The sequence below is a fragment of the Cyprinodon tularosa genome, unplaced genomic scaffold (assembly GCF_016077235.1).
Source record: "Cyprinodon tularosa strain WSP-4 unplaced genomic scaffold, ASM1607723v1 ctg1015, whole genome shotgun sequence".
In the NCBI taxonomy this organism is placed as follows: domain Eukaryota; kingdom Metazoa; phylum Chordata; class Actinopteri; order Cyprinodontiformes; family Cyprinodontidae; genus Cyprinodon; species Cyprinodon tularosa.
This window is the reverse complement of record NW_024037800.1, coordinates 145358-166436: the sequence shown is the minus strand read 5'-3', so window position 1 is coordinate 166436 and position 21079 is coordinate 145358. Positions and strand designations below refer to the sequence as shown.

Below are 21079 nucleotides of genomic sequence, written 5' to 3'. Positions count from 1 at the left end.
ACACACACACACACACACACACTTCCTTGGAACTATCCCACCGCCTACATAAAGAACTTTCTCACACACCAACATTTGGTTATTCCCCAAAATAAAATAAAAAACACTTCAATTTATCAAGAACATAAATCTTATCCAGATAAACACTCAGAGCAGGTCTCCCGTTCACGGCATGAAGGAGGCCGATTGAACTCATCCTTATCCCTCCCTCCATCCTTGTCTAGAGTCGGGAGGCAGCAGCTTTCTGTCCTCCCCATCTAAACTCCATAACTTACCTCCAGCATTCAGACTGGAACAAGACGTCAAAGCAATCTCCCCATTTAGGCAGAGGAAAGGCACTCTAAATATTTTATCTCTTAAATAGGCCAAGGATAAATATGCTTCCACACTAGTTTTACGTCCATCGGTGAAGCGAGCGCCGGTCACTAACGAGAATTCCTCCTGAAATAAAACTCCACCAGCTTCTCTCTGGCCGTCACGTTTTGTTCCTTTCAGAAGGTCTGCTGTGAAGATTATCCTTTAGCATTGTGTGCAAGCGTTAAATAGATTTTGTTGCCACAAATGAGTGTTTGGTCGGTTCTGGGGCTCCGTAGGGGAGGAGTTCTTACTCTGATGAATGATTAGCTAAAGTGTAGAAAAGTGATCCTAGATGACTTTGAGTCTTTTGAATATCTGGCTATGCAAGATCAATGCCCTGATGGAGGCATGACTGGGAATGTTACAGGCCTCCAAAGACCAAAATAAACTTTTAATGATTTCAATGAATTTTTATCTGTGGTTTGTGTTAAACACGTTTAATGTTCATGTTGACAACCTGAAGACAGAGGAGCAAAAGAACTGTGTGACCAATCTTGGTGTGAGTCGATGCAATCAGCTGGTTTTCCTTGCATAGAAAACTTGATCTGGTTGATCTGGATCTATAAATTGACCAGAGGTGAAATGTGAAATAAACTACAATGAAAGAGAAATTGAACTGAAGGGTAGAAGCTGCAAACTCGTCACTCCTGCAGCTCCGTCAGTTTCAAGCTTGCTCTTCTCCGTTGGCCCCTCCCAGTCCCACCAGTTGGAAGAACCAGTGGAGCAACTTCTATCAGGACAATCACCTGCAGAGCAACCGCCACCCTCTAACCTACTTACGATCCACAAAAGCCCTCAGCAGCACCTGGGTCCCTCAGGAAGCAGCTGTGCCCCCCCCCCCCGGTGGACCTGGCTCATTAAAATACCGGATGTTTGTTGCGTCTGCTGGGAGGCCGACGCCTCAGAAGCTGCTGAGTCAGCAACGTCACGCCGTTTCCAAGTACCTGGCTTTTCAGGAACCGGTGTCTGTTTCCCTTTAACTGGTTCCTTTTTCAGGTGTGGCACCAACAAGGCAGCTGTAATGGTCCAGAACATGTTTATGTGCACCTGAGAGGAGAAGAACATTAAACCTCAGTCTGCCTTTCTCTGAGCAGATTAAGTATTTGTTTTCTGTTAGAGGATCAGGAATCCACCGGATGGCGGTTGGGATGGACCCCCCCGGGGCTGAACACCTCCCTTCCAGATGTGATCGATACACTGACCATCTTCAGTGCTGCAGACTCACTGAAGAGTTTCCAGAAAAGTCTCATTGGCTGCAAAAAACAAGTTCAAAAGATGATCCAACGCGACCTTCACCGCCAGCTCAGGCAGGAAGTCGGCAGCCAGACCCCAGAAGTAACCACAGCGAGTTTCATCACCACAAACTGCTGCAGGTTTTTCTGAGCCACATGAAGGAGAGTCTAAGCTCAGCTATGGTCTGATCATCAGGACTGGAATTTAGCGTTAGCTTAGCTTGACCACCTGTTGCCATAGCAACACCATGTCAGAAGAAAGTGACCAAAGAAAGGTGTTTCTATTGAAATGACTGCAGAGCCAATATCGTAGAATAAAACCCAGAACCATCCAGCGTGGTCTGTGATGATCCACCCCCAGCAGGTGATGGAACCAATTTGGACATTTCATAAACCCCCCCCCCCATTTAGAAACTAGATGCTCAGAGACAGGGTTGAGAGCAGCCTGAGCTGCAGCCGATCATCTGCTGCATGTTTAGGTTTCCGCTCAGAGTGAATCACCAGCTGGAGCTGAAATCCTTTTTCAGACATCCAAGCAAAACACTGAGAACAGATTTCCTTCCTGAACATTTCCTGGAACCAGAGTGACTCTGCATCTCATTTGGAAAAGGTTACGCAACATCAGACATGTGTTAACAGCACTGAGTGACTGAAAGGAAAGGTGGATCGGTTCTGGTCAACCCCAGCCAAGACCCAAAGAGGAATCTGTGATAGACTGCAGCCTGGTGCATGAACTCCATCATCCACCTCACAGCATCTAAAACCTGCTTCTGTTGCTAGGAGACCACCTCCGGCATGAGGAACAACATGAGGAACAACACCAGGAACGGCATGAGGAACATCATGAGGAACATCATGAGGAACAACAAGTAACAACATGAGGAACGGCATGAGGAACGGCATGAGGAACAACAAGTAACAACATGAGGAACGGCATGAGGAACGGCATGAGGAACAACAAGTAACAACATGAGGAACGGCATGAGGAACATCATGAGGAACAACAAGTAACAACATGAGGAACGGCATGAGGAACATCATGAGGAACAACAAATAACATGAGGAACAACAAGTAACAACATGAGGAACGGCATGAGGAACATCATGAGGAACAACAAGTAACAACATGAGAAACGGCATGAGGAACATCATGAGGAACATCATGAGGAACAACAAGTAACAACATGAGGAACGGCATGAGGAACGGCATGAGGAACAACAAGTAACAACATGAGGAACGGCATGAGGAACATCATGAGGAACAACAAGTAACAACATGAGAAACGGCATGAGGAACATCATGAGGAACATCATGAGGAACAACAAGTAACAACATGAGGAACGGCATGAGGAACGGCATGAGGAACAACAAGTAACAACATGAGGAACGGCATGAGGAACAACAAGTAACAACATGAGGAACGGCATGAGGAACAACAAGTAACAACATGAGGAACGGCATGAGGAACAACAAGTAACAACATGAGGAACGGCATGAGGAACAACAAGTAACAACATGAGGAACGGCATGAGGAACAACAAGTAACAACATGAGGAACATCATGAGGAACAACAAGTAACAACATGAGGAACGGCATGAGGAACAACAAGTAACAACATGAGGAACGGCATGAGGAACAACAAGTAACAACATGAGGAACGGCATGAGGAACGGCATGAGGAACATCATGAGGAACAACAAGTAACAACATGAGGAACGGCATAAGGAACAACAAGTAACAACATGAGGAACGGCATGAGGAACATCATGAGGAACAACAAGTAACAACATGAGGAACGGCATGAGGAACAACAAGTAACAACATGAGGAACGGCATAAGGAACAACAAGTAACAACATGAGGAACGGCATGAGGAACATCATGAGGAACAACAAGTAACAACATGAGGAACGGCATGAGGAACAACAAGTAACAACATGAGGAACGGCATGAGGAACAACAAGTAACAACATGAGGAACGGCATAAGGAACAACAAGTAACAACATGAGGAACGGCATGAGGAACGGCATGAGGAACATCATGAGGAACGGCATGAGGAACATCATGAGGAACAACAAGTAACAACATGAGGAACGGCATGAGGAACATCATGAGGAACAACAAGTAACAACATGAGGAACGGCATGAGGAACATCATGAGGAACATCATGAGGAACAACAAGTAACAACATGAGGAACGGCATGAGGAACGGCATGAGGAACAACAAGTAACAACATGAGGAACGGCATGAGGAACATCGTGAGGAACAACAAGTAACAACATGAGGAACATTATGAGGAACAACAAGTAACAACATGAGGAACGGCATGAGGAACATCATGAGGAACAACAAGTAACAACATGAGGAACGGCATGAGGAACAACAAGTAACAACATGAGGAACGGCATAAGGAACAACAAGTAACAACATGAGGAACGGCATGAGGAACATCATGAGGAACAACAAGTAACAACATGAGGAACGGCATGAGGAACAACAAGTAACAACATGAGGAACGGCATGAGGAACAACAAGTAACAACATGAGGAACATCATGAGGAACAACAAGTAACAACATGAGGAACGGCATGAGGAACATCATGAGGAACATCATGAGGAACAACAACAAATAACATGAGGAACAGCATGAGGAACGGCATGAGGAACAACAAGTAACAACATGAGGAACGGCATGAGGAACGGCATGAGGAACAGCAAGTAACAACATGAGGAACGGCATGAGGACATCATGAGGAACATCATGAGGAACAACAAGTAACAACATGAGGAACGGCATGAGGAATATCATGAGGAACAACAAGTAACAACATGAGGAACGGCATGAGGAACATCATGAGGAACAACAAGTAACAACATGAGGAACGACATGAGGAACGGCATGAGGAACATCATGAGGAACAACAAGTAACAACATGAGGAACGACATGAGGAACGGCATGAGGAACATCATGAGGAACAACAAGTAACAACATGAGGAACGGCATGAGGAACGGCATGAGGAACATCATGAGGAACAACAAGTAACAACATGAGGAACGGCATGAGGAACATCATGAGGAACATCATGAGGAACAACAAGTAACAACATGAGGAACGGCGTGAGGAACGGCATGAGGAACATCATGAGGAACATCATGAGGAACAACAAGTAACAACATGAGGAACGGCGTGAAGAGCGGTTTGAGGAACGCCTTGAGGAACAGCGTGAGGAAGAACATGAGAACATCATGAGGGACAACAAGAAACAACATGAGGAACAGCATGAGGAACGGCATGAGGAACATCATGAGGAACATCATGAGGAACGGTATGAGTGGTGGCCTAGTGATCAGGGCATTGAGCTTGGAATCCAGAGGTTCTAAATTGAAGTCCCACTCCCACAGACTGCCACTGAGCAAGAACCTAAACCCCACACTGCTCAATGGGCGCTGCACAATGGCAGCCCACTGCTCCCCAAGGGGAGGGGTTAAATGCAGGGTGAATTGTGCTGCTCTGTACTTCTGACAGTGGAATGATAATAGAAGCAGGAAAAATTAATTAACACAGGGAGGAAGCAGGACGGAATCAGGAGGGAAGCAGGGAGGAAGCAGGAGGGAAGCAGGGAGGAAGCAGGGCGGAATCAGGAGGGAAGCAGGGAGGAAGCAGGAGGGAAGCAGGGAGGAAGCAGGAGGGAAGCAGGGAGGAAGCAGGGCGAAAGCAGGGAGGAAGCAGGGCGAAAGCAGGAGGGAAGCAGGAGGGAAGCAGGGAGGAAGCAGGGCGAAAGCAGGAGGGAAGTAGGAGGGAAACAGGAGGGAAGCAGGGAGGAAGCAGGAGGGAAGTAGGAGGGAAACAGGAGGGAAGCAGGGAGGAAGCAGGAGGGAAGCAGGGAGGAAGCAGGAGGGAAACAGGAGGGAAGCAGGGATGAAGCAAGAGAGAAACAGGAGGGAAACAGGAGGGAAGCAGGGATGAAACAGGAGGGAAACAGGAGGGAAACAGGAGGGAAGCAAGGATGAAGCAGGAGGGAAACAGGAGGGAAACAGGAGGGAAGCAGGGGGGAAGCAGGGATGAAGCAGGAGGGAAACAGGAGGGGAGCAGGGAGGAAGCAGGAGGGAAACAGGAGGGAAGCAGGGATGAAGCAGGAGGGAAACAGCAGGGATGAAGCAGGAGGGAAACAGGAGGGAAGCAGGAGGGAAACAGGAGGGAAACAGGAGGGAAGCAGGGATAAAGCAGGAGAGAAACAGGAGGGAAACAGGAGGGAAACAGGAGGGAAGCAGGAGGGAAACAGGAGGGAAACAGGAGGGAAACAGGAGGGAAGCAGGGAGGAAGCAGGAGGGAAGCAGGGAGGAAGCAGGAGGGAAACAGCAGGGATGAAGCAGGAGGGAAACAGCAGGGATGAAGCAGGAGGGAAACAGGAGGGAAGCAGGGATGAATCAGGAGGGAAACAGGAGGGAAGCAGGGATGAAGCAGGAGGGAAACAGGAGGGAAACCGGAGGGAAGCAGGGAGGAAGCAGGAGGGAAACAGGAGGGAAACAGGGAGGAAGCAGGAGGGAAACAGGAGGGAAGCAGGGAGGAAGCAGGAGGGAAACAGGAGGGAAACAGGAGGGAAGCAGGGTGGAAGCAGGAGGGAAACAGGAGAGAAAAAGGAGGGAAGCAGGAGGGAAACAGGAGGGAAGCAGGGATGAAGCTTATAGATGTTGGAGATCGGCCTGTTTTCCAGTGTGGTCCTGTTTCTCTGACCGTGACTGGCTGGATGTGCTCTCTTCGTCCTCTGGCATGGGAGCTGGCTCGGAGCTCCTCTGCCTGGCTGTGTGTTTCCTGGACGGGGCCGCCTTTTACAGCTGCTTTTTGTATCTCTGCTTCTGTCTCCTTGAACCCCAGTCGGCCTCGGCAGATGGCCGCTCACACTGAGCCTGGTTCTGCTGGAGGTTTCTTCCTGTTAAAAGGGAGTTTTTCCTCTCCACTGTCGCTACAAGCATGCTTAGTGTGAGGGATTGTATTTGAGTCGATGCAATCAACTGGTTTTCCTTAGATAGAAAACTTTGTATCAATTTGACTGTATGATCTGGTTGAACTGTAAAGTGCCTTGAGATGACATGTGTTGTGAATTTGGCGCTATATAAATAAACTGAATTGAATTGAAAAGCTGGAGGGAAGCAGGGAGGAAGCAGGAGGGAAACAGGAGGGAAGCAGGGAGGAAGCAGGAGGGAAACAGGAGGGAAACAGGAGGGAAGCAGGGATGAAGCAGGAGGGAAACAGGAGAGAAGCAGGAGGGAAACAGGAGGGAAGCAGGGAGGGAAGCAGGACGGAAACAGGAGGGAAGCAGGGAGGAAGCAGGAGGGAAACAGGGAGGAAGCAGGAGGGAAACAGGAGGGAAACAGGAGGGAAGCAGGGAGGAAGCAGGAGGGAAACAGGAGGGAAGCAGGAGGGAAGCAGGGAGGAAGCAGGAGGGAAACAGGGATGAAGCAGGAGGGAAACAGGGATGAAGCAGGAGAGAAACAGGAGGGAAACAGGAGGGAAGCAGGAGGGAAACAGGAGGGAAGCAGGGATGAAGCAGGGAGGAAGCAGGAGGGAAAGCAGGAGGGAAGCAGGAGGGAAACAGGAGGGAAACAGGAGGGAAACAGGAGGGAAGCAGGGAGGAAGCAGGAGGGAAACAGGAGGGAAGCAGGGATGAAGCAGGAGAGAAACAGGAGGGAAACAGGAGGGAAGCAGGGAGGAAGCAGGAGGGAAACAGGAGGGAAGCAGAGAGGAAGCAGGAGGGAAACAGGAGGGAAGCAGGGAGGAAGCAGGAGGGAAACAGGAGGGAAGCAGGGATGAAGCAGGAGAGAAACAGGAGGGAAACAGGGATGAAACAGGAGGGAAACAGGAGGGAAGCAGGGAGGAAGCAGGAGGGAAACAGGAGGGAAACAGGGAGGAAGCAGGAGGGAAACAGGAGGGAAACAGGAGGGAAACAGGGAGGAAGCAGGAGGGAAACAGGAGGGAAGCAGGGAGGAAGCAGGAGGGAAACAGGAGAGAAGCAGGAGGGAAACAGGAGGGAAACAGGAGGGAAGCAAGGAGGGAAGCAGGGAGGAAGCAGGAGGGAAACAGGGAGGAAGCAGGAGGGAAACAGGAGGGAAACAGGAGGGAAACAGGAGGGAAGCAGGGAGGAAGCAGGAGGGAAACAGGAGGGAAGCAGGGAGGAAGCAGGAGGGAAGCAGGGAGGAAGCAGGAGGGAAACAGGGATGAAGCAGGAGGGAAACAGGAGGGAAGCAGGGAGGAAGCAGGAGGGAAACAGGAGGGAAGCAGGGAGGAAGCAGGAGGGAAACAGGAGGGAAGCAGGGAGGAAGCAGGAGGGAAACAGGAGGGAAGCAGGAGAGAAACAGGAGGGAAACAGGAGGGAAGCAGGGAGGAAGCAGGAGGGAAACAGGAGGGAAGCAGGGAGGAAGCAGGAGGGAAACAGGAGGGAAGCAGGGATGAAGCAGGAGAGAAACAGGAGGGAAACAGGAGGGAAGCAGGGAGGGAAACAGGAGGGAAACAGGAGGGAAGCAGGGATGAAACAGGAGGGAAACAGGAGGGAAGCAGGGAGGAAGCAGGAGGGAAACAGGAGGGAAGCAGGGAGGAAGCAGGAGGGAAACAGGAGGGAAACAGGAGGGAAACAGGAGGGAAGCAGGGAGGAAGCAGGAGGGAAACAGGAGGGAAGCAGGAGAGAAACAGGAGGGAAACAGGAGGGAAGCAGGAGGGAAACAGGAGGGAAGCAGGAGGGAAACAGGAGGGAAGCAGGGATGAAGCAGGAGGGAAACAGGAGGGAAGCAGGGAGGAAGCAGGGAGGGGGGAAACAGGAGGGAAGCAGGGAGGAAGCAGGGAGGGAGGAAACAGGAGGGAAGCAGGGAGGAAGCAGGGCGGAAGCAGAGAGGCCTGAGCTTGAATATTTCAGCAGGAACTGAACATACCTGAGAGGAGGAAATAAACGTCACAGAACTAGACCCTAAACTAAGAAACAGTTTGTAATAAAATAATCAACCAAGCCCTGCAATCGGTCTTACTGGTTCCGGCCCAGTAAAAGGTTCTGGTTCTGCTTCTCTTACCTTTATTCTTACGAAGTTGGTGTCAACAGCAGAAGCACCGAGTTCCACCTGCAGGGTGGAGCCTCGGAAACACTTCAAGTATGCCTGCAAGCCCCGCCCACCATGACGGCCGCGCGATGCCTGTGTTACATTCAAGGCTCTTAAACAACAGTCGGAAATTTGACGACCTTTCAAGTAATATGCAGATATGCAGAAATTAAGTATATATATACAGGTAGGATTTTAATAAACTTTATCAAAGAATCGGGGCCCTAAAAACCCTGAGATCCAGTCAGAACCTCCTGTGCTCCTGTGCTCCTCACACATGTTTTTATTATATTATTTAAATCTGGTCATTTTAGGAGACTTAAAGAGCAAAAATATAACTGTGACTTTTGTTAATTTCTCCTGCAAAACATTTCAGACATTATAAACCCGATTTAATGTCATCTTTCTATTGAAGCTTCTGTCTAGAAATCACTAAAGACATTTAAATGAGCTGCTTCTTATTTAGCTGAGACTCTGTTAAAGTTCTATGCTGATGATGGAGTCTAATTTACACATTTCTATTATAACAGAAAACCTCATTAAACATCAAAACACTGATTCACTTTCCTCCTGATATACTTCTTGCTCTCCCTCCATCTCTCTCCTCACTGCTCCTGCTGCTCCTCCTCACTGCTCCTCCTGCTGCTCCTCCTCACTGATCTTCACTCCTCTTCCTGCTGCTCCTCCTCACTGCTCCTCCATCTCTCTCCTCACTGCTCCTGCTGCTCCTCCTCACTGCTCTTCCTGCTGCTCCTCCTCACTGCTCCTCCTGCTGCTCCTCCTACTGCTCCTTCTCTCTGCTACTCCTGCTGCTCATTCTCACTGCTCGTCCTGTTTCTCCTCCTCACTACTACTCCTCAATGCTCCTCACTGCTCCTTCTGCTGCTCCTCCTGCTTCTCCTCCTCACTGCTCCTCCTGCTGCTCGGCCCAAAGAGGAGCTCCTGTGAGTCGCTTTTTAACTTCTCCCGTTTTCTTTCATAGAAATGAAAGAATCTGAACTTCGTGTTTTAATGATTTTTATTTTTCATTTAAAAATGAAATAAAACTGAATAATTTTCTGCTTCTCAGAATCACAGAATAAAAGATTTAAACTATTAATAATTATAAATATTAAATAAATATTTATACTTTTTTATTTATAAAAGATACATGATCGGTGCTTCACTAGTTAAAATGGTCATTTGTTAAAATAATGATTTAAAATGATGTTTCAGATCCCCCCCCCATTAAGCTCCATACTGAATAGAAATCTTCTACTTTTTCTAATTGATTCGTGAATAAAATATGAATAATAAATATATAAATATATAAATAAATATAAAGAAAATCATTAAAATTTCAAAAACATATACAGTTGGTAAAGAGAGAATTTTAAATGAATCATTTATTAATTATTAGATGAAAACTAAATGAGAGACGGTTTGCTTTTATTTCCCTCTGGTGGACGGACTGAGTACTGCATGTCCTTATATGGTCACTGGCTGACCTCCACCGGGGCCTCCTTCTCCCGTAGGCCGTGGCCGGGGAAAGCTTCAGGGAATCGGGAAGCAGTCTGTTCAACATGTCGGTCCGATGAGAACCTTCTGAAGGGCCGGTCCACTGCAGAGGTCATGATCGGAACCTTTAAGTGAACCGAACCGGAATATGGACTAACGGGAGCGGGAGTCCAGGGTGAGTGTCCGCGCGGCCGGAGGTCGGAGGGTCCGGAGGAAGTTTGTGGAGCAGGAGCAGAAAGTTTAGCTGCTGCTAACCGCCTGCAGCTGCAGGAAAACGGCTCCAAACTCTGCAAACAGCCGCAGGTTTATCCAGGAAGCTGCAAACGGAACCGAATCGTTTGGGTCGCTTAGTTCAAATGTCAGATTTTACCCATAAACAATGAAAAATGTTTCTTTGAAACTTCTCAGTGTTTAAACTGATTTATAAAGCCCGATATTTAAATAATTTAAGCTGTTAATAAGCTGATGACAGTGAAGCGTTCACGGACATTCGGTTTTCTCCTTTCTGTAGAGTTTAAACTAAAAGCATTTCACTCATGGCAGCTCTACCTAACCCCACATAGGGTTGCTTGTTTTCACACAGAATAGAAGAGAATAAAAAACGAAGTAATAAACTCTCGTTCTATTTTGAAGTGAAAACATGGTCTGTGCAGTCAGTTCATCCAGATTACCATCCTGCCTTCAAAGATTATTTCTCTGTGGGAGCCGCTCAGACCCCCACATACCGGCGGTGAAGGGAATCCCCAGCAGCAGCTGCCTCAGGCCCCCTCAGGTTGCCTCAGGCCCCTTGGGGGTTTCCCCCGACTGTTGTGGAAGATGGAAATATTTCTAAGAGACCCTTAGACTCATGTCTACAGACACATCTGGACTTCTCAAGACGTCTCTACAGATGTGTCTGTAGACATGGGGTATTTCAGCGGTGTCATCCAGACCTACCAACCGTCTACTGGTTGATCATAACCAGTCAGGCCTACCAACCGTCTACTGGTTGATCAGAACCAGTCAGGCCTACCATCCGTCTACTGGTTGATCAGAACCAGTCAGACCTACCAACCGTCTACTGGTTGACCATAACCAGACAGACCTACCAACCCTCTACTGGTTGATCAGAACCAGTCAGGCCTACCAACCGTCTACTGGTTGACCATAACCAGACAGACCTACCAACCCTCTACTGGTTGATCAGAACCAGTCAGGCCTACCATCCGTCTACTGGTTGATCAGAACCAGTCAGACCTACCAACCGTCTACTGGTTGACCATAACCAGACAGACCTACCAACCCTCTACTGGTTGATCAGAACCAGTCAGGCCTACCAACCGTCTACTGGTTGACCATAACCAGACAGACCTACCAACCCTCTACTGGTTGATCAGAACCAGTCAGGCCTACCAACCGTCTACTGGTTGATCAGAACCAGTCAGACCTACCAACCGTCTACTGGTTGACCATAACCAGACAGACCTACCAACCGTCTACTGGTTGACCATAACCAGACAGACCTACCAACCGTCTACTGGATGACCAGAACCAGTCAGGCCTACCAACCATCTACTGGTTGACCAGAACCACACAGACCTACCAATCGTCTACTGGTTGACCAGAACCAGTCAGGCCTACCAACCGTCTACTGGTTGACCAGAACCAGTCAGGCCTACCAATTGCTACAGGTTGATCTGGTAACTTGGAGAATCAGAGAACTTTCTGCTGTTGGTGAGGTGGTTCTGCAGGCCGGCGCCACACTGCAGGCTGACTCAGCAGATCTCTGCATTATTCATCAGTGACATAGTTTCCATTTTGAGGAGCCGGGCCGTCCTGTAACTGGAACCGGCTGGCCTGCAGTCGTCTCTGATGGGGATCAGTGTCTCCTGGAAACCTCCACAAGTTCAGTAAATCCAGCAGCTGATTGGTTCTCTAATCTGGACTCATTGTTCAGTGGTTTCAGAGCGGTTCGCCCTGAGACCGCTGCATCAGAAGCTCTACCACACAGAACCTGAAGAATGAAGCAGAGTCCCACTTATCCTGATGTTTCATAACCGGCTCAGTAGGATGGAAGCTTTGAACGTGAAATCCATCCATGAAGATTATCAACATGCTGAAACATGATGATGAATGCTTTAGATGGTCAAGTCGGATCCAGATAGACCCCCCCATTTATCTTCTCTTCTTCTGCTGTTAATAATGGGACCTACTAGCAGGTCGGCTGAGCTCAGAGGTCCTTCAGGCCCGGTCCTGAAACAGAACCGTTCTAAATCAGTCCAGTAGGACCAGAACCAGCCTCCATGCTTTGCTAACAGTGTTCCTGACGGTAACTTTGGAAAATTCAGTTTGATTAAAAGCAGAACTCCCAAATACTCAAGGGGGGGGCAGGCAATAAGTGTAACAGTATAAATCAGAGACGGAAGAAAAAAAAGTCCAACCTCTTAGTAGGATTAGGTGGATTTTATTAGCAAACAAAGTTTTATTTTAAAATAATAATAAAGAAAAATCCCTCTACTTCCAAGAATCCAAAGTTTCATTGAATAATATTTCAGTGTAAATGATCAATAACCCAAAAACCTTCACAACCAATTTATAAGTAAACTCAAAGTCTCAATTTATATCTGCAACAAACAAAGAAAAACATCCCTAAGGACTGAAAGTCCAAAACTGTCCGTTTACTTCTAATAATAAAGTCCAAACAGGAGTTCCATGTCCTCCCAACCCAAAGGAAAATCCTGGAAGCGTTTAAGTCCAAAGACCTTTCCAAAACAAAAAATCCAACCCCCCCCCCAAAAAAAAGATTAGAAAAAAGAGTGGTACCACCAAAAACCCCCAAAAAGAAAAATAAGGTCCAGATCTCACCCCTTGGCGGCGTCTCCTTGCTCCGGGCGGCGTCTCCTGGCACCGGGCGGCGTCTCCTGGCACCGGGCGGCGTCTCCTTGCACCGGGCGGCGTCTCCTTGCTCCGGGCGGCGTCTCCTGGCACCGGGCGGCGTCTCCTTGCACCGGGCGGCGTCTCCTGGCACCGGGCGGCGTCTCCTTGCACCGGGCGGCGTCTCCTTGCACCGGGCGGCGTCTCCTTGCTCCGGGCGGCGTCTCCTGGCACCGGGCGGCGTCTCCTTGCACCGGGCGGCGTCTCCTGGCACCGGGCGGCGTCTCCTTGCACCGGGCGGCGTCTCCTTGCACCGGGCGGCGTCTCCTTGCACCGGGCGGCGTCTCCTTGCACCGGGCAGCGTCTCCTTGCTCCGGGCGGCGTCTCCTGGCACCGGGCGGCGTCTCCTTGCACCGGGCGGCGTCTCCTGGCACCGGGCGGCGTCTCCTTGCACCGGGCGGCGTCTCCTGGCACCGGGCGGCGTCTCCTTGCACCGGGCGGCGTCTCCTTGCACCGGGCGGCGTCTCCTTGCACCGGGCGGCGTCTCCTTGCTCCGGGCGGCGTCTCCTGGCACCGGGCGACGTCTCCTTGCTCCGGGCGGCGTCTCCTGGCACCGGGCGGCGTCTCCTGGCACCGGGCGGCGTCTCCTTGCTCCGGGCGGCGTCTCCTTGCACCGGGCGGCGTCTCCTGGCACCGGGCGGCGTCTCCTTGCACCGGGCGGCGTCTCCTTGCACCGGGCGGCGTCTCCTTGCTCCGGGCGGCGTCTCCTTCCACCGGGCGGCGTCTCCTTGCTCCGGGCGGCGTCTCCTTGCACCGGGCGGCGTCTCCTTGCTCCGGGCGCGTCTCCTGGCACCGGGCGGCGTCTCCTTGCTCCGGGCGGCGTCTCCTGGCACCGGGCGGCGTCTCCTTGCACCGGGCGGCGTCTCCTTGCACCGGGCGACGTCTCCTTGCTCCGGGCGGCGTCTCCTGGCACCGGGCGGCGTCTCCTGGCACCGGGCGGCGTCTCCTTGCTCCGGGCGGCGTCTCCTTGCACCGGGCGGCGTCTCCTTGCTCCGGGCGGCGTCTCCTGGCACCGGGCGACGTCTCCTTGCTCCGGGCGGCGTCTCCTGGCACCGGGCGGCGTCTCCTGGCACCGGGCGGCGTCTCCTTGCTCCGGGCGGCGTCTCCTTGCACCGGGCGGTGTCTCCTGGCACCGGGCGGCGTCTCCTTGCACCGGGCGGCGTCTCCTTGCACCGGGCGGCGTCTCCTTGCTCCGGGCGGCGTCTCCTTCCACCGGGCGGCGTCTCCTTGCTCCGGGCGGCGTCTCCTTGCTCCGGGCGGCGTCTCCTGGCACCGGGCGGCGTCTCCTTGCTCCGGGCGGCGTCTCCTGGCACCGGGCGGCGTCTCCTTGCTCCGGGCGGCGTCTCCTTGCTCCGGGCGGCGTCTCCTTGCACCGGGCGGCGTCTCCTTGCTCCGGGCGGCGTCTCCTGGCACCGGGCGGCGTCTCCTTGCTCCGGGCGGCGTCTCCTGGCACCGGGCGGCGTCTCCTTGCACCGGGCGGCGTCTCCTTGCACCGGGCGACGTCTCCTTGCTCCGGGCGGCGTCTCCTGGCACCGGGGCGGCGTCTCCTGGCACCGGGCGGCGTCTCCTTGCTCCGGGCGGCGTCTCCTTGCACCGGGCGGCGTCTCCTTGCTCCGGGCGGCGTCTCCTGGCACCGGGCGACGTCTCCTTGCTCCGGGCGGCGTCTCCTGGCACCGGGCGGCGTCTCCTGGCACCGGGCGGCGTCTCCTTGCTCCGGGCGGCGTCTCCTTGCACCGGGCGGTGTCTCCTGGCACCGGGCGGCGTCTCCTTGCACCGGGCGGCGTCTCCTTGCACCGGGCGGCGTCTCCTTGCTCCGGGCGGCGTCTCCTTCCACCGGGCGGCGTCTCCTTGCTCCGGGCGGCGTCTCCTTGCACCGGGCGGCGTCTCCTTGCTCCGGGCGGCGTCTCCTGGCACCGGGCGGCGTCTCCTGGCACCGGGCGGCGTCTCCTGGCACCGGGCGGGCGTCTCCTTGCTCCGGGCGGCGTCTCCTTGCTCCGGGCGGCGTCTCCTTGCACCGGGCGGCGTCTCCTTGCACCGGGCGGCGTCTCCTTGCACCGGGCGGCGTCTCCTTGCACCGGGCGGCGTCTCCTTGCTCCGGGCGGCGTCTCCTGGCACCGGGCGACGTCTCCTTGCTCCGGGCGGCGTCTCCTGGCACCGGGCGGCGTCTCCTGGCACCGGGCGGCGTCTCCTTTCTCCGGGCGGCGTCTCCTTGCACCGGGCGGCGTCTCCTGGCACCGGGCGGCGTCTCCTTGCACCGGGCGGCGTCTCCTTGCACCGGGCGGCGTCTCCTTGCTCCGGGCGGCGTCTCCTTCCACCGGGCGGCGTCTCCTTGCTCCGGGCGGCGTCTCCTTGCACCGGGCGGCGTCTCCTTGCTCCGGGCGGCGTCTCCTGGCACCGGGCGGGCGTCTCCTTGCTCCGGGCGGCGTCTCCTGGCACCGGGCGGCGTCTCCTTGCACCGGGCGGCGTCTCCTTGCACCGGGCGACGTCTCCTTGCTCCGGGCGGCGTCTCCTGGCACCGGGCGGCGTCTCCTGGCACCGGGCGGCGTCTCCTTGCTCCGGGCGGCGTCTCCTTGCACCGGGCGGCGTCTCCTTGCTCCGGGCGGCGTCTCCTGGCACCGGGCGACGTCTCCTTGCTCCGGGCGGCGTCTCCTGGCACCGGGCGGCGTCTCCTGGCACCGGGCGGCGTCTCCTTGCTCCGGGCGGTGTCTCCTTGCACCGGGCGGTGTCTCCTTGCACCGGGCGGCGTCTCCTTGCACCGGGCGGCGTCTCCTTGCACCGGGCGGCGTCTCCTTGCTCCGGGCGGCGTCTCCTTCCACCGGGCGGCGTCTCCTTGCTCCGGGCGGCGTCTCCTGGCACCGGGCGGCGTCTCCTTGCTCCGGGCGGCGTCTCCTGGCACCGGGCGGCGTCTCCTTGCTCCGGGCGGCGTCTCCTGGCACCGGGCGGCGTCTCCTTGCTCCGGGCGGCGTCTCCTTGCTCCGGGCGGCGTCCTCTGGGTGCAAACTCTGATCAGATCTGCGGCGCTGGGTCAAACTGTGTGTTTTATCTTTCTTCATTATTTTTTGACTTGTTTTTAACAGACGACCAGACAGAATCTCCCGCTGCTCAGACCTGTCGGCGCGCGTCTTCCTCACCTGTTGAGCCGCACGCCGACGCCATTTTTTATTAAGAAATTTCTCCTCACCAAAATAACCCAGCATATTAATTCCCATTGTCATTTTTTAACCAGTGGAGATGAAATAATATTTCCAATCAACTAACGGTTCTACAGTTTGTTATCGGTAGACTTTAATGTACTTTATACAAAAAGAGGAAAAATATCATGTTGGTTCTGTTTCAACATAACGTCTCCGATGATGATGTTAAAGTTCAGTGACCAACGCAGCAGAATCTTTGGGCTACTACTCTTTATTATTAGTAGTCTGGTTCTGGACGACCCGGCAGCTCATCCAACTGGGTCTGATCCTCAACAACAAGGTTTGGAACAATCAGAGGTTTTTCTGCAGCAGGTTTGACATTTCTTCCCTCCACCAAATTTATCAGTATCCATCCTGTTGTGTGTTGGTGTTACCCGGTCCCTTCATCAGCGGTTCTGTCCCATAAAGAAACATTGGTGTCATCAGCATAAAAAGTCCACAGGAACAAGTTTGGATCTTTATGAAAGTTTCTATCTGGGTTCTACCAGGTGGCGCCATGGCAGCACGGCTTCTGGACCGCCTGAAGCGCTCTCTGTTTAAGGACACTCAGGGGCCTGAATCGGACCGGAGAGCAGGGGATGGACCAGAGGAGGGGCGGGGCTTCAGCAAGGAGTGGTGGGAGGCGGAGCTAGAGGAGGAGGAGGGCGTGACGGAGCGACTCAGAGGAAGGCTTTGCTTTGATGGCGGAGAGTTTGGAGGCGAGGAGATGGACAGCGACTCTGACTTCCTGGGAGAGTCGATGGAGGAGGGCCTGAGCAGCACTGGTGAGGGTTTGAGGGGCGGGGGGGGTGGGTGTGTGTGTTTGTGTGTGGGGGGGTCTGAGAGCAGGTCTGTAGCTGAGGAACCGTGAGCAGAAGCAGTCTGCTGTACGGAGGCAAGCTGAGGGCGGGTCCTGCTCCTCTGAGCTGATGGAGAATTTAAAATCCTCCTTCTCACATATAAAGCCTTAAATGGCCAAGCTCCATCTGATATCAGAGATCTGATTGTTCCTTATGTTCCTAACAGAGCACTTCGCTCTCAATCTGCAGGTTTACTAGTGGTTCCTAGAATTTCTAAAAGTAGAATGGGAGGCAGATCTTTTAGTTCTCAGGCTCCTCTCCTGTGGAACCAACTACCAGTTTTAGTCCGTGAGGCAGACACCCTGTCTACTTTTAAGGCTAGGCTTAAAACTTTCATTTTTGATAAAGCTTCTAGTTAGAGTGGCTCAGGTTATCCTGAGCTATCTCTATAGTTCTGCTGCTATAGGCTTAGACTGCTGGAGGACATAGGGACCCCTTTTTCATCATTCTGCTTCATTCTATCTCTATTCTCCCACTCTGCAGAATCTGTTAGTTCAATCTCTAACCTTCTGCTCTCTCTGCTTTTTCTCATAGTAGCTTCATCTGGTCTGTTCCTGTTTGGCTGTGACTCCATCCTGGAGAGAAATATCAGCTGTGCTGTGAGGGATTGCTGAAGAGTCAATGAGTGGATGCAATCAGCTGGTTTTCCTTAGATAGAAAACTTTGAATCAATCTGACTGGATGATCTGGTGAACTGGAAAGTGACCTGAGATGACATGATGGGAATTGGAGCTATAGAAATAAAATGAATAGAACTGAACTGCTGTTCAGAGGAAAGGTGAGGGTGGCTCCTGCTCCTCTGAGCTGATGGAGGTTCTAATCCAGCTGCTGCTGTTTTTCTACAGATGCCAGTCCAGGCGGCGTGTGCCCCGTTGGCCCCTCCCCTTCCACGCTCACTCAGCCGTTTCAGGAACGCTGGAGGAACCTCCATGGACTCGGAGCAGCCGGTCCGGATCGCAGCACCGGGCGACACTCGGATAGCTTGTCCTTCGAGGTGACGGACGCCAGCGTGGTCCAGGATGGCGCCTCCAAATTCGTGGTCAGTTCAGCGGCGCCGCTTTAATGTCCGGCATCAGATCAGAAAAGATTGAGTTGGATTCTGTTGCTGCAGCTCTACACCATCCATGTGATCCAGTCGGGTGGCAGCGATAAGACTCCTGCCGTCATCACCCGCCGCTACTCTGACTTCCAGCGACTCCATGCCGCCCTGAGGCGTAACCATGGTGACCAGATGGAGCGCGTCTCGTTCCCACGTAAGCAGAGCTGACGTTCTCCACTAGAAACTGCTTCAGGTTCCATTTCTGACTCCGGTTCTCATGTTCTTAGGAAAGAAGCTGCGTAGGAACTTCACGGCCGAGACCATCGCCAAACGCAGCCGGGCCTTCGAACAGTACCTGTCCCACGTGTGTTCCCTGCCTGTCCTGCGGGGGGCGCCGAGCGTGCGCCACTTCTTTTACCTGAGCGACCTGCAGGCGGGCCAGCTGCTCCTCAGGTAACCAAGCAGGACCTGTTCTCCCGTCTGGACATGAATACAGATCCTCTGATTCTGAGACACTGGAGAAGAACCAGCGTTTAAAACCAGAACAGAACCTGCATGGAACCCACTAGAACATCTGGAACATCTGGCAAATTAAGGGTCCTGGTTTGATTTCTGGACTTCTCTGACCTCTGACCTTTCCAGCAGAGGGTCACGACGCAGCCAAATACTCACTACCAAGACTGAGACAGCAAACAATATTAGAACATGGATGCAGAACAGAGTTGAACGTTAAAACAATTCTATTCAGTTTATTTCTATAGCTCCAATTCACATCATGTCATCTCAGGTCGCTTTATAGATCCAGATCAACCAGATCATCCAGTCAGATTGGTTCAAAGTTTTCTATCTAAGGAAAACCAGCTGATTGTTCCTAGCACTGATCCCTGTGGTACTCCACATGTAACCTTTGAGCATGAGGAAGATCTGTCATTAATGGAAACGCCGTTTTTTCCATTGGTCCTTGATTTTCCGTTATTCCATCATGTTCTAATCACCCAGATGAGTTTAGTGTCATTTGGAGCCGTTCTGTTTATATTCCGTTAGCTTATATCCAGTAATGTCTTCCTAACGGAATAATTTATCATGATGATGTCATCAGCCTCCTTCTGCTCCAACCAATCCCAGGTGTGTTTGTTTCGTCCTTCAGGTCCGGACGGTTCCAGGAGGCATTGGGTCCTCTGCTTAATGCAAAGAGACTACAACACAAGTTGGGCTGGGCCAGTAACCATGACGACGGGATGCAGTCCCCACACCTGGCCTCATCTCATTGGTTCTTCACCTTGGTGGGGCTGTTGTGCTGTTTCCAGGAGGAGGAGCAGCTGGAGGAGGCTCTGGAGCACGGAGACCTTGCCCTAAGTGTTCTTCTCCCTAACGAGAGCTGCATCGGTGCTCAGCGTAAGCCCCTCCCACCGCAGGATAAGCCCCTCCCCTTTATGTGCCTGCTGCTGCCGCTCCTGCAGGCAGTGATCCGACTCTCATGGCAAACAGGGAGAGACAAGCAGCGGTGGGAGGAGCATCTTCAGCAGCTGGGGGAGCAGACGGTGGGGGCAGACGACCGTCTGACGGTCAGAGAGTTCCTGCTGAGGTTCCAGCTGCCGGAGGCCGCTGGAGGCGGAGGGAGCTCCACGTAGGAGGAAGCAGTCCCAGACTTTCAGAATAAAGCTCCGATATATGCTGGAGGTCAATGAGGTCAAACATTTCTGGAACATCTTGGCTCCTCAGATTGGTTTTACTCTCCATCCTTAGAAGCATCAGAACTGCCTTTAAACGTCCAGAATTAGTGATGGAGGCGAGTTCATGCAGATTGTTCCAGACGCCTCAGAGAAGGAAAGGTAACAGAAACAGAGGAAGGAAAGGTAACAGAAACAGAGGAAGGAAAGGTAACAGAAACAGAGGAAGGAAAGGTAACAGAAACAGAGGAAGGAAAGGTAACAGAAACAGAGGAAGGAAAGGTAACAGAAACAGGAAGGTTCTGCTGAGGAGCAGAGCTGAAGCCTTAGCTCCTCAGCAGAACCTTCACTACCCAGGAGGAGCTTTCCAAAGAAGCCAGGATGGAGCTTCAGCTGTTACCGGGGTCTGGCCCGTGATGCAGGCTGTGACGCTGGGCTGACTCTGACTGGGTCAGAACCGTGCTGGAAGCAGAACACCGCTTCCTTCTTCAGGTTGGCACAGAAATCTTCCCCAGAGCAGCAGCAGCAGCAATCATCCTCTGATGGTTGCTATGACGCCAACAGGCCACCTCCCCCTTCTGGGGGTTCACATATCAATCATTATCCTGCTGCTCCCAGGCGTCCGGTTGGAGGTAAAACCTAGGGATGGTTGCCATGGAGACCCGGCGATGACTGGATGCTGGACAGAAATAGATGTTTGATTGACATCCGCAGGTTTATGGACCCTGACAGCAGCACGAAGCAGGCTGTTGCTATGGAGACTTCATGTGATCCATGTTACTGTACCTGAAGCAGCTGGATCTTGCATCCAGCTTCAGGTTCCTGGTTTGTTTCTCCAGTTTGATCTGTTAGAAAAGCACACATGCAGTTACAGTGTTTGTCAAGCAGGGGGCAGAGCGAGGCGAACCTGAATGCCATATTTTCAGGACAGCTTTAGAAATTTCAAACTTTAAGGACAATCTAAAAGGGAAAAGAAACTTTGAATATCAAGCTTCTAATGTAAATCTTTTAAACCTTTAGCTCTTTATTTTTGTATTTGAAAGTTGTCAGACAGGAAACTGGATTCTGCAAAGATCCCTGCTGGTCCAGGCCTCTGTTGAGGCCTTCACCAGCCGATGCCTTTGCCGGGTCCATGTTCTCCAGGTTCTTTCCTTCATATTTGCCTTATGATGGTTTTATTTCAGTGAGTTTCCTTTGCACAGATTTCTTTCTTGCACTTTAGGGTTTAACATTTTGTTTACTTAAA

At 52.4% G+C, this 21079-nt stretch overlaps 3 protein-coding genes and 1 long non-coding RNA gene across 5 annotated transcripts in view; 1 reads left to right on the top strand and 3 right to left on the bottom strand.

The window, feature by feature from the left end:
* The window catches only part of LOC119778965 (deoxyribonuclease gamma-like), a 35477-nt gene extending 26701 nt beyond the window's left edge, over positions 1–8776 (bottom strand). For both annotated transcript variants that reach the window (XM_038278431.1, XM_038278435.1), the window contains exon 1: positions 8655–8776. The gene's annotated coding sequence lies outside the window, so the exon portion shown is untranslated. The remainder of the gene's footprint in view (positions 1–8654) is intronic.
* A 1275-nt stretch (positions 8777–10051) lies between these two features.
* Positions 10052–10844, bottom strand: LOC119778940. Its single transcript, XR_005280152.1, has 3 exons — positions 10794–10844; positions 10580–10581; positions 10052–10495 (listed from the first exon to the last, which is right to left on the bottom strand). It is a non-coding gene; the product is annotated as an uncharacterized LOC119778940 (long non-coding RNA).
* On the top strand, positions 10153–20541 carry snx21 (sorting nexin family member 21). Its single transcript, XM_038278391.1, has 6 exons — positions 10153–10353; positions 16774–17049; positions 17970–18163; positions 18236–18377; positions 18451–18616; positions 19311–20541. The coding sequence occupies exons 2-6, from the start codon at positions 16782–16784 to the stop codon at positions 19792–19794; spliced, it is 1254 nt and encodes a 417-aa protein (XP_038134319.1). The 5' UTR covers positions 10153–10353; positions 16774–16781; the 3' UTR covers positions 19795–20541.
* Positions 13019–16144, bottom strand: LOC119778988 (mucin-1-like). The gene has a single exon (XM_038278458.1). It carries the CDS (start codon positions 16142–16144, stop codon positions 13019–13021), a length of 3126 nt encoding a protein of 1041 aa, XP_038134386.1.
* Positions 20542–21079: the final 538 nt, after the last annotated feature.